This window comes from Tachypleus tridentatus, chromosome 7, assembly GCF_004210375.1.
Source record: "Tachypleus tridentatus isolate NWPU-2018 chromosome 7, ASM421037v1, whole genome shotgun sequence".
Classification (NCBI taxonomy): Eukaryota; Metazoa; Arthropoda; class Merostomata; order Xiphosura; family Limulidae; genus Tachypleus; species Tachypleus tridentatus.
In genome coordinates, this window is record NC_134831.1 from 185,639,551 (window position 1) to 185,652,474 (window position 12,924).

A 12,924-nucleotide genomic window follows, 5' to 3' on the forward strand; every position below is an offset into this window, starting at 1 on the left:
TATGGAAAGTTCTAGAAAATTCTAAAAGGTTCTTCAAAATTCTTAGAAGTTCTACAACATTCAAGAAAGTTCTTGAAAATTCTTGTAAGTTCAAGAAGATTCTCTATCACCTACTCAACACTGAATCTACCTGGAATGTTTTGAAAAATGGGTAAGTTTGAAAATTTCATTACCCAGGTCACAAAAGCAAAGTTTAAAGAGAAAAATAGATATTTTCCATTTAATGTAGGCATAAGCAATTGAGAAATAACACTTTCTGACCAGGAACATGAAAAAGTAAAAATTTTGTTACATTGTGTTATATATGCACAGTGTATAAAAAGTGAGAAAATTTAAGAAAGATGGCAATCTTATGACTTAATGATAGTATACTTCATTTAGTACAAAGAATAATGTGACTGGTTTAGAGAGTGGAAAGTAGACTCAACAAATAAAGTGCTGTGTGATAGTTTAATAAATATAGGATTCAATCAAGGGCAAAATACAAATATAAACATGAATAAAACTCATCAGAAATTTCAAATTATAAGTTAATGAAAACATTAAATTATTAAAAACATTTCTACATTGCAATTTGGAAATACAAAATGGTAGTTTTTTTAATTATCTTATGAGAATACAATTTTCAGATACCATATTATACTTACTTTACAATAAACTTGCATTATACAAATCACTTTAACCTACATTATCACAAAACAGGATTGTATAAGCAAGAACCTAAGATCTGAACATAAAAGGTTAAACAGCTTTACTGATTCTTTATCTTTGTTGCTGGCTGGACTATGAAAGACTTATAGAACTTTCTGAACATACCTTTTCTGGCACTTCCTTGTTCAACAGCTTGCAGTACAATGGCTCAGCCAAAATACTTGTTGTGAAGCCTAACTTTGTGTAAGTCACTGATCGATAACTATAAGCTCCACAGATGTATTGGTTTTTCTGCCAACTTGACCTGCAAATTTAGATGATGTCCAAGTTAAAAACTTTAGATGCCTAAGAAACAACATTCAACAGCCCTAGATATTACTGTAATGCATCTCAATTTTCACTTCTGTTTAATAGGTACACTTTATAACTTTTTACACTAAAATACTCAACACTACAAGTGACAAAATTGCATTAAAATGTTTTGTATACTACTGGTAATTTCATTTTGTTTTTAATGTTCATTAATATTCTTGGCAAACATAATGATATCTTCAACCTTGAAAAATGCTCATGGCAAAGCACTTGTCTGAAACAAGTGAACAGCTCTGTAAATAGAAAAATTCATGTCAAATGGGAACTACAAAATCATCAATTATGATGAAAGTTGACACATTAAAACAGTAAATTAAAGTGTTTCTGTAATACACAGACAATGAAAAGGTGATAAAAATATGACACATCATAGCAACAGTAAAAGCAGCAGAACACAACATTTATTAGAATAAGTTTAATAAATGTTTGTCATTTCTTTTGTATTATTAAAATATTTAAATGAATGGTTCTTAACTTACTAAAGAATTAAATGTTTCTGTACCTTACCTTATAAGGGATAGAAGTTTAAATGTAACTTGATATGCAGAGTTTGTGTGATAAAAGAAATCAAACTGCCTTCCACAGTATTGTTCATGAAAACATAAAACATTTGTAACAGAAGTTAACATTCAAAATGATGATTGATAGATATAAGCTTCAGAGGATACAAACCTGATGACATTACTTGGTAAAGTAATATCATTTCGACCCAAAAATGTTCTCAGCAAAACTGCAAACCTAATCTTTACTTCTTCTTCTCCTAATGTCTGCATTAGTTCTGCATCTTTTCCACTGATCCATCCTAACAGAACATTAGAATGACCCTTAACTGTATCAAAACCTCTAATTCCACGAACCCATTCACTAGATTCTTCCTAAAAAACAACAACAAAATAATGAAAAATGAACTTTTGTCCAATTTAAATAATAAAAAATTAATTAAAAACAAATTATCACATGTTTATGCAAAAATACACAATCAAGAGTACTCAGAAAAAACCTATCCTTTGCAAAACAAAGGTTAAATAACACAAAACAAGTTTCAGTAAACATCTTTAAAAATACAAGTACATGAACGTAAACAGCATGTAAAGTGACTTATGCAGACCTTGTAAAGATATCGTATACTACATAATGAAAGACGATAGTGGAACAAGTTGTACTACTGAAACCAAACCACATTCAGCTAAGTGTCTCAATGTGTCCTAGTTGCATGGTTACACCTTTTGGGTCATTTTGGTTAATATTTCTTAAAAATCAAAGCATTTTGCTGTATCTGCTATGATGTGTTAGTAAAATACTTATTCCAAGGTTGATTCTAATAAATATTCACTTGTGATTTCTGAAATTGTGTATCACTACAAGCCAGATGGCTGGGGAAAAAGAGATCCATCACTAATGAAGAGAAAGGTTGAGGAAATGAAAGAAAGAACCATAAGGGATGTTGTAAGTGATATAAACATCAACAGAACAACACTTGGGTGCTGTGACTGAAAAAAAAAGTTAAAAAGAGTCAGGGTAGTCTGAAGAATATGAAACTGACCTTTAATACCAAACAGACAAAATCAGCATATTTATAAAACCATAAAAGTTTGTAAACATTTTCACTTATTTTTACCAGTGTTTCCTTACTTCTTGTATAGGGATATGGAAACATTAACAGATATTCCTTGAACATTAATGGATGCATGTTATGGATGTACTGCAGTTTGACATCTTGCCTATAAATATGTGGTAAATCTCAAGAGGATAATGGTTGAACTGAAAACCAAAGCACAGTGGAAGAATGGATGGCAAGTTTTATAAAGAGACACTACAGACTCAGTCAATGACTTGCAGAAGCAAGAAGTGTAGCATGTTAAATACCACAAAGACCAAAAATATGACCTGGAGACAAGTTCAGTAGCATTTTAGTGAAAGAGTGTTACAGTTATCAGCAGAACAATATATCTGCTGTGTCTGCTTTCCTAGCAACTCAACACACTTAATGTAGCCATGAGATGTTGCCTTCTATCAAAAGAATGCTTTCCCCAGCTTCTGAGAGAACTATACATGTCTGTCTACCCAGAAGACAAGTAGAAAAGTTAAGGCCTAGTTGCAGGCTTTACAGCCTGTGAAATTTATGTGCTTGATCCTTGTCAAGTTCTGAATTAACTCCCTGATGGCAGGCAGACAAGATCTGGCCACAGTATCCCAAGATGGTGACTCTTGCCCATCTCTAGTATCTAGTACAGTTGTATCATTGGAACCATGTAAATGTTTTTCGTCAACTGATGTTCAAGTAACCTCTGCTGCAGTATTGCAGTTGTTCAAACTTCAAAGTTACTCCCCAAACCAGGGTGACTCAACATTCTGAAAACTAAAAAACTACTATTTCTACATGGATAAAATTTTCTATTAAATGATTATGTAGAAAGACCTAACTATTATTGATGTTAAAATGAAGTTAATATTTCTAGCATCTTCAAAATGCAAATAATGCTGTACCATAGAAAAGACAAACTCTTCAAAGAAGCCCTAATTAACGCCAATGACGTAATTAAAAATTTCACAATAGTTATGAATTTCAGGTAATAATTAACTAATATGTCAAAATATAATGACTGCTAGTATCCTATAACTTAACAATAATCATTGTCTATTCATTTAAAAAATATATAAAAGGGGGCTCAACATGCCCCAATCTTCCATACACACTTAACTACAAGAATTGCATCAGCCTTTTTTGGCTGCTGTCTTGTCACCCCGAGATGGAAACCAAATGTAGAGAAAAACCAAAAATCAGAGAAAGATTGAGAAATAAAAATAAAATTATAAACAACTGCTTAAACTTCAGTAATATAATTTTAAATAAGAATCTTAAGATGCTGTTGAATAGAAATGAAAAATTCCCACACACTTTTCTGTTGCTAATTCATACACCTACCAACTTCACACGACACTTTGGATGATTTTGTAGGCCCAACTGCTAACGACAGTATGCGTTCTGTTTGTACACGACTCGATGTACAACAGTATTCGTTAATTATATAACTAGCCACAGCGATGCCTATTGTCCGTTCTTACCTTGTTTGGGCAAATTGTAATGCAGCTTTATATATTGTTTATTTATCACAAGTTATAAACGTAACCAGTATAACTAAAGTAAGATAAGATTGATTAAAAATACAAAGTTATGAACAAGTTAATATTCATTATTCACCTGGCTTGGCATGGCCAGGTGGTTAAGGCATTCGACTTAATCCGTAGATTCGAATCCCCGTCACACCAAACATACTTGCCTTTTCAGTCGTGGCGGCATTATAATTTGACGGTCAATCCTACTATTCGTTGGTAAAAGATTAGCCCAAGAGTTGGCAGTGAGTGATGATGGCTAGCTGTCTTCCCTCTAGTCTTACGCTGCTAAATTAAGGATAGCTAGCGCAATAGCCCTTGAGATGCTTTGCGCGAAATTCAAAACAAAACAATCATTCACCCCCAAAAAACTGATCGTCGGAAACTACTGCTAGGCATGGACTGATGACAGTTTAAAAATATGTTCCACCGTTAAGTTGTTAAACTATTTAAACGAACTACTAAGTTAAGTCTAGCTATTGCCAAGTGCTACTTCCGTGCCTCGTACACTGATGTATTATTTTATTTCAAGAAACACATGTGTTAACAGTTTCTTTCAGCATGTACTGTAAAATGTAAACATCCCAAAACATAGAGTTAAAGGATTTTCGGTATTACTGTGTCTTTAATATTTCTTATAATACTTGTATTTCCATTTCATGAATAATTTTAATTGTTTATTTCCTATCATCACGTTTCGTGCCAAACAGTAGACATTGTACAATTTTTATTTTTCTAAGATCGCATTGATACTGAATTATTTATATATACATATATATATCTTATCTATCTCGCACTTTGACAAGAATCTTTACAAAATTTATCACATGAAATTTAAGGACAATTATTTTTTAGGCTTGTTTAATTAATAATGGTGTACAATGCCAGTTATCCCGGTTTTCCTTAACCATGCTCTCGCATATTTCAACCTTATTGGCTCTGATTTATCATGCGAGACCACTACCATTGGTGAACATTTTTAAAGGGTGTGTACACAGATAAGGTCCCATAAAAATCTGAAAATGTTTTTGAGCCTACCTCCTATATAAACAAGCGCAGGTATTTTTGTTAATAATAGTAAAATAATGCGAGCTACGACGGTATCCGCTCAGTGTATGTGTTTTCATATAGCAAAGCCTCATCGAGCTATCTGCTGCGTCCACCGAGGGGAATCGAAACCCTGATTTTAGCGTTATAAATCATAGTAAAAATAATTCACAAAATGGCATATTATGAGAGTGAGCATGCTGATAATTTTACAGATTTGAATCTGTTGTATAATAAAAATAAATCAGCTGTATGGGAACATTTCGGCTATCGGGAAGACAGTCATAACTTACATGTGTGCATACACTGTGAAGCAGTGCTAAAATTTTTTGGCAATACTTCGAATATGAGAAACCACTTAAAACTGCGACACCACGCCATATTCAGTGAACTTTCTCACATCACTAAAGTTAAAACTCTTCCAAAAATGGCATTCACAGGAATAGACAATGTAGAAACAATTACACCGTCCTCATCAGTTACCAACATCAACATTACTGCGACTTCACCATTTGTAGAACGAATACTGAAAAGACAATCAATCTTCAACAGCAGAAGCTAATTACCTTAAAGAGAATATAAAGCAGAGACAGGTAACAGATGCATTAGTGAGATACATTGCTAAGGATTTGCATTCATTGCAAACTGTGGAAGAACTTGGCTTTGTAACATTGGTTGAGTCTCTTGATTCAAAATACCAATTCCCATCAAGGAAAGAATTGAGTGGGATTCTTATCCCAATGTGTACACTAGCATAAAAGAAGAGATCATATATCAACTTTCTAAAGCAAGTGATGTGGTCATTACTTTTGACATTTGAACCTCCAGAACAAATTACCAAAATATTGGGCTTAGGCTTCATTTCATAAACCAACACTGGGTCTTGAAAAGTTAAATTCTTCAAAACAGTGAACTTCCACTACCGTACACTGCTGAAGCTATAGTTCAGGTTGTTAATCAGTGTCTAGAAAGTTGGAATATTTTGAATAAGGTTGAAATAATTGTGTCAGACAATGCTTCCAACTGTGTGAAAGCTGCTAATAACATGGACCGAAAATTAATACCGTGCTTTGGTCATATCTTGAATTTGCTCATTAATAAAGGAATAAACGCTGGAATGAATCAAGTAATAACACGCTGTTCTAAACTGGCGGAATATTTCAATCGAAACACCAGTGCAAAATAGTGTTTAGTAAAAAAGCAACAGAAACTTGGTTTATCAGAACAGAACTGATTCTCCGATGCGAGACTTCGTGGAACAGCATTTATGCTATGCTGAAGATAATTGTAGAACAAAAACAACTCATATGTGCAGCACTAATGGAGTTGGGTAAACGAGAGATAATGCGGGAAGTGTGTAAATGGTTAACGTGGAAAAGCTGGTTAAAATTTTTACGCCCTTTGCAGAACTTACTCAAGAATTCAGCAGAGTCTTTTATCACTATATCAAGTTTGTTACCCACGATGCATAAACTAAAGATTCTTTTAAAACCAGTAGAGGGCGACTCGGAAATGACGGAAAGGATTAAAAAAGCAGTGCTTGAGGGACTGGAAGATAGTTATGCTTTACCTGTTACCGTTGACATCCTGAGGAAAGCATGCTTTCTGGATGACAGATTTAAAGATATGCCATTTTTGAAAGAACATCAGAAAAGTAAATTGTATAACGTGATAAAGGATGAGGTTGCTCTACTGTTAACACAGTATGCTCAATCCGTTGAAGAAGGGACACCTTCATTTAATATCACTAATCATGAAATTCAAGAAATAACAAGGAAGAAAAAAAAGCAGTGTCTGTTTTACAAGAGTGAGAATGTATCCACATAACTCTTCTGAAATGATTGCTGAAGAAGAAGTAAATAGATACATGGCCACTCGTCCTCTGGATCTTCGAGTAGATCCATTGAGATTCTGGGCAGATAATGCCCATTTGTACCCATAACTTAGTAGATTTGCAGTTAAGTATCTGGCAATTCCAACAGCCAGCATCCCAGCAAAGTCTATTTAGTCATTTAGGTTATATTTTTAATGCTAAGCGTACCTCATTGGATCCAGAGAATGTTAACATGTTATCCTTCCTTAGCTGCAATCTGTGACATTGTGAATTGTTGACCTTAGTTGATTTAAGATATCAAGTTCGTAAGTTGAAATATGTGTGTGTTTATCTGAAATCGTAAATGAAAGTTAGTCAGTAATTGACTGATGTAAGGTAAACAGACTAAGAAACTAGTTCGTAATTACAATAGTGTTAAATAAACTATATATTTACATCTTGTATATTGTGTTTGGGTAGAAGTTGTGCTGGTGTCTTCACTCTGAAATCTGTAATACACTGATTCCAGGACGATCGTTTCATCCTTCCATTTTGTCTTGGCAAATATCTCGTATATTACAAAATACAAATGCACTTTATCGATTTTAAATTAATAACAAAAAATCAATAATTTAATACAGCTTTAAAATTTTCTTGTGTGTTTGCTGAATTGCAGACAAAGCTACTTAAGAGCTTTCTGTGCTAAACAAGGGAGGCAACTTGTCAATACCAACAGCTCTTTGACTAGTATAATTTAAAAGTCCGATTTAAAATCATTTTCTAATACCCTACTGGTTGAAAGTTTGAGAACGGTCGGTAATGGAATCCGAACCCATGGCCTGCGAGTCGAATGCCCTAACCAACTGAAAATCCAAGGTCACTTAAAATTTACTGTTTGTTTGTTTTTTGGAATTTCGCACAAAGCTACTCGAGGGCTATCTGTGCTAGCCGTCCCTAATTTTGCAGTGTAAGACCAGAGGGAAGGCAGCTAGTCATCACCACCCACCGCCAACTCTTGGGCTACTCTTTTACCAACGAATAGTGGGATTGACCATCACATTATACACCCCCACGGCTGGGAGGGCGAGCATGTTTAGCGCGACGCGGGCGCGAACCCGCGACCCTCGGATTACGAGTAGCACGCCTTACGAGCTCGGCCATGCCATGCCACAAACGTGTAATAATGATAAAGTTGTGTTAACTTGAATTTAGTTACTAAAAAACAGTAGCGGCAAATAAACGTGTAATAATGATAATGTTGTGAAATCACATTTTACAGATTTAAAATAATAATGAATAAAACATTTAATAAGGAAAGAGAAGTGTGGAATGTGCATTTTATTGATTTATAAAACTTCTGGGAAATAAACACATGATTAGGATTGATTTGGTGTCTTAACTGGGTAATGTTTTGAACTGACCAACTAAATTTTGGTTGTTTATTTGATAGTGTCACAGTTGTAGTAGTCCATGAAAGTGTTGTGGTCACAGATGGCAAAACAGCATTAATAATAGGTGAAGAGGACATAGATTCTTCTTTTCCATGTTTATGAGTAAATGGTGTTTTAGGTTGGAACTCTTGGGCAGATGCTGAGTGATATGTGGCTGGCTTGATTCGGCGTTAATTTCTTTCAGTACTTAACATATTCTGGTATTACAGCCTTCCTGTACATCTTCAGTTTTGTTGTTGTAATCCTTATGTACGTCTGACAGCTCATCAACCCTGTCTTCAGTTAAATTTACGTTTGTTATGAATTCTTTTTTCAATGTGTTTCATTTTATTTCTTGATATTCTTTTAATTTTGTACTTAATTCTTATTGGAGTTCTTCTAATTTTCTATTTCTTCTGATTCTTCTTTTAAGTTTCTGTTATTTTTCATGTTCTTCTTTTAATTTACTGTTTTTTTCTCCTTGACCTTCATTAAATGTTTCATCATTTGTAGCAACATTTTAATACTGTTTTATGTTTGTGTGTTATTTAATTTTTGTCAAAGTGTTACTTTATTTTCACTATAATAATCTCACTACTGATACAGTGTCGTAACTTATTTTATCATTGGGTGGGTTGGGTTCTTTTGAAGTATTTATTAAAAATAACATCAAGTCCAATTCATGTGATGATAACAAATTAATTCATTCCTTCTTGGCATATGCCTCAGGCTACTTTCATTTCTAGGCATAACTTCACAAACAACATATGATTAGAAATTATGAGACTAGTGACGTGCTTAACTAACAAATAAAGCTTAATTCATTAACTTGAAAGGATTTCCTTGCTCTTCAATCAATTATAAACACAAGCTAACTAATTAAATAACAGAACTGAATAACAAATTCACTAGTACAGAACTGACTCATTAATTAACTCACTCCTTCATTGATTAACAAATTCACTGATTTTGGTGTTTATATTGTATACTTATTTCTATGCATTGCATGAAATTTCTACATTCTAGAGAGGGCTCAATTTCCTAGATATTTCATCATGCACCCTCTAGAAAACACACATTTAAATTAAAATATTAAACATACAGCTTACAATAATACAAATTATCATAAAACTGCTGCTGGTAGTAAGTAAGCAAAGGTTGAAATGGACATTGAAACATAAACAGTGGAATAAGCAAAGCTGGAGGCATGTTATCCAAACAGATTAATCCAAGGTTGAATTGTTTGGCAACATCAGTCATAGTTTGTTTAACAGTAGAGTGGAGAACTGCATGGTAGTCAAAGTACAACATTTGCAGTGAAGCACTATGGGTGGGGTGGGGTTGCAATTTTAACTTTAGAACTGCACCTAATAAGCCAACAGTGTTAGTAATTTACATAAAACTGATGACATTTAAAGAGTACAGGCAGATTAAGATTCATCATGTTATGTTCCTCAAAAACATAGTTTATTGAGTAAATGTTTATCTTCCAACAAGATAATGACCCAAAACATACCCGAAATGTGGTAAAATAATATCACAGCAGGAAAAAAAAAGCCAATAGAGAGCTAACAACCATGTCTCTGACTGAACTAACTCCCAATATGAAGTACACTGTACTTATTTTCTTTTCTTTTGTATTTTCATGTATTTTACTCACAATAAACTGATTATCTAGTTCCATCTACTCATTTTTTCAGATTCTCATGTGTATCATCTGTATACACATCATACTTAATAAATGCATTCCTACCTAATGTGAAAAAAATACTATAAGAAAGACCACTGTAACCTGCTAAAACACCAAAAGTTGTTAATTTATCTTATTTAATTATAAAAATTAAAGGTCATTTATAGATATAGAAAGTAGTCAAATTTATATTATTTAAGAAGATGAAAGTTCTTATTTGCTGGACTTATAATAATATACTGTAATTGTTATTCAAAAATGAAAATAATATTATAAAACAGATTATGCCTTTCCTTTGAAGTTTGTCTATTCTATTTCATTTTCAAAACTTAGGCTTTGAAATAAACAAAGTATTATTTCATAATAAATATCTTGTTGAATGTCCAATTATTCTACAGACCTATTGCTTTAAGGATAATAAGTTTAACCTGAACACAGTAATAACAAACCTATAATCAAAAGAGAAATACAGAAAGATCACTACTAAATAAAGACTTACTAATTCTATATTTCACATATAGATATACAGTTGATTCCAATATCACAAACAAAGGACTAAGGATAGCAAATTTCAGATGGTAGGCCAGTCTAGTGAGAGTCTGACATTTATTTTACACTGTATTGCATTTAATTATTGTTTAGATTTTCAATTTCTTTGCTAGAACTACAAACATCAATAAAGATCGTTTAATAAAAATTTTAATTTTTAAAATTATTTAATCATTATGCCTATTAGCATGCTAATGGTTAAAATCAGGCCTGGGTATAATGTAACAAAACTATATAACCCATTTCCATTTGCAGTAAGATTCTCTAACTTGTACATATGCCAATGAAAAAATGAAAATATTTTCCATGTAGAAAGACAATATATCATTCTATTAATCTTATTTGTTTCATTCTTAACTGTGAGTTAAGTTTTGAAGATTTGAGGCAAATTATTTATTTTCTTTTAATAATGTTACTCTATCCAAAGGTGGAACTTGCAATATTTAATAAATTTATAGATTTTGAGTGCTTATCTTAAAGTGCATAAAAGTAGGAAGTTGTTAAATTTATTATTATTAGGAGCTACTTTCCTCTTCATATACTTATTAGAAGAAAGGATATTTGTTTTATTCCTTTTTCTTAGGACTCAATGTATGATAATGATAAGTGCCCTATTAACAATGGTCAGATGCTTAATTTGCAGTTATGAATGTCTTTATTTTTGCCTTTTATATCCAGATTCACTTTTATTTCAACATATTTTGTTCAATTTTCTTGGGCTATACTGTGAGAAGCTATGTGAAAGAGCACTTGTTAAAATAATTATGTTCCATAGAATTACCTAATAACAACCTTTCACCCAAAGACCTTAAAGATGAGTTTCATCTTGAAGAATTATGTGACATACATCAACAACTTGATGAGTCAAATTCTCATAATTATAATATTGTTTTTTAATCAGTCATTTACTGACCCCAAGATGATGTGTGATGATAGTAAAACTGTCAATTTTTTATCACACCAAGAGCCAAATTGTTATATCTCATTTTTTCTTCTGGCATTTTTGACCCATCAAGTACAATTTCCAAGAATACAAATCAAAAGCTCTTAAGTAATATATGAGTAGAAATTTATGATTTAAAGTAATTCTTGTACTTGGAACTAATTATTTGCAGACCACATTCTAAGCTATTTAAACTGAACATACACATTGTAAACACTTTGTCTTTAGTCTACATTTAATCATTCTGTATTCAGGCCAATTCTAAGAACATTGTTGAAAGTTTCTATTTAATCTATCATAATCTTCAATGTTTCTGAGTAAAATAATGGATACAACTCCCATCAGTCTGTTTTCATTTTTTCAGAAAAATATACCATCCTAGAATTTCTAAAGTCAAGGCATATATGTAAAATAAAAGACCACTTCCAGTAACAAAATGATAGAAAATTTTTCTCAGCAATTGTACATATGTTGTTTGCTCTTCTACATAGTGCTATCTCTATCCATACTAGCCGTTTTTACATGTATATTTTTCTCTACAAGTGGGTTTTCTCATTATCACGAATTGTACATGTAGTACAGTTCAAGAATTCCTTTAAATTGTATCCTTAATAATATCTGATAATAAATCTTGAGACATGAATAATTTCAAACATATAACTTGTTAAGGTTTCAATTCTACCAGATAAATATTCATGGGCTGGAATGCCAAAGATAAAACTTCTCAGTAAAGGCCCTGTTTTCTACATAACCATGTGTTGTGATTACTTTGTGAAGGATGAGTTGGCCGTATATTTCTACCATCTTATTCTGAAAGATGCCTGTTGATTTTTACAAGTGTTTGAATGTCTAATCTCTTCTTAACACAAGATCTAACTTAATTTTTCCTCACAATTCTAATGAATACCAGGAAGTCCACATTGGCTATTTATCCAAGCCATACATACTTTTAAGACTTCAGTTCTTTCAACTGTTCTTTCATGCTATGTGAATAAACAATAGTTCAACCCATAAAATGTTTTGTCTGTCTTGTCTTGTTTATTGTTAATATTTCATCTACCATTTCCATCCAGCATCAACAAATGTCTAACAAAATCCTAAAAAGTCAAACTACTCTTTTTAAATAAGAAATTACAAAGGCAAGTAATCTATGGCAAAAGTACAGAAGAAAAGGAAGTTTACAAAAATTCCCTTAAATAAACTATACAAAGCATTCCATCATATTAGCTCTGTATATATAATCCCATCATAACTTAGAATTATTAAAAACTTCCCTTCGTGGAAATCTATTTCACACACATACCTCTCCATGGAA

General features: G+C 32.4%; 1 protein-coding gene across 1 annotated transcript in view; it reads right to left on the bottom strand.

Moving 5' to 3' along the window:
- Positions 1–12,924, bottom strand: part of LOC143257889 (spermine oxidase-like) — a 71,654-nt gene that overhangs the window by 29,443 nt on the left and 29,287 nt on the right. The window contains exons 4-5 of the mRNA XM_076516914.1: positions 1,696–1,898; positions 817–955 (exon numbers count right to left, since the gene is read on the bottom strand). Coding sequence (XP_076373029.1) covers positions 817–955; positions 1,696–1,898 — 342 coding nt within the window. The remainder of the gene's footprint in view (positions 1–816; positions 956–1,695; positions 1,899–12,924) is intronic.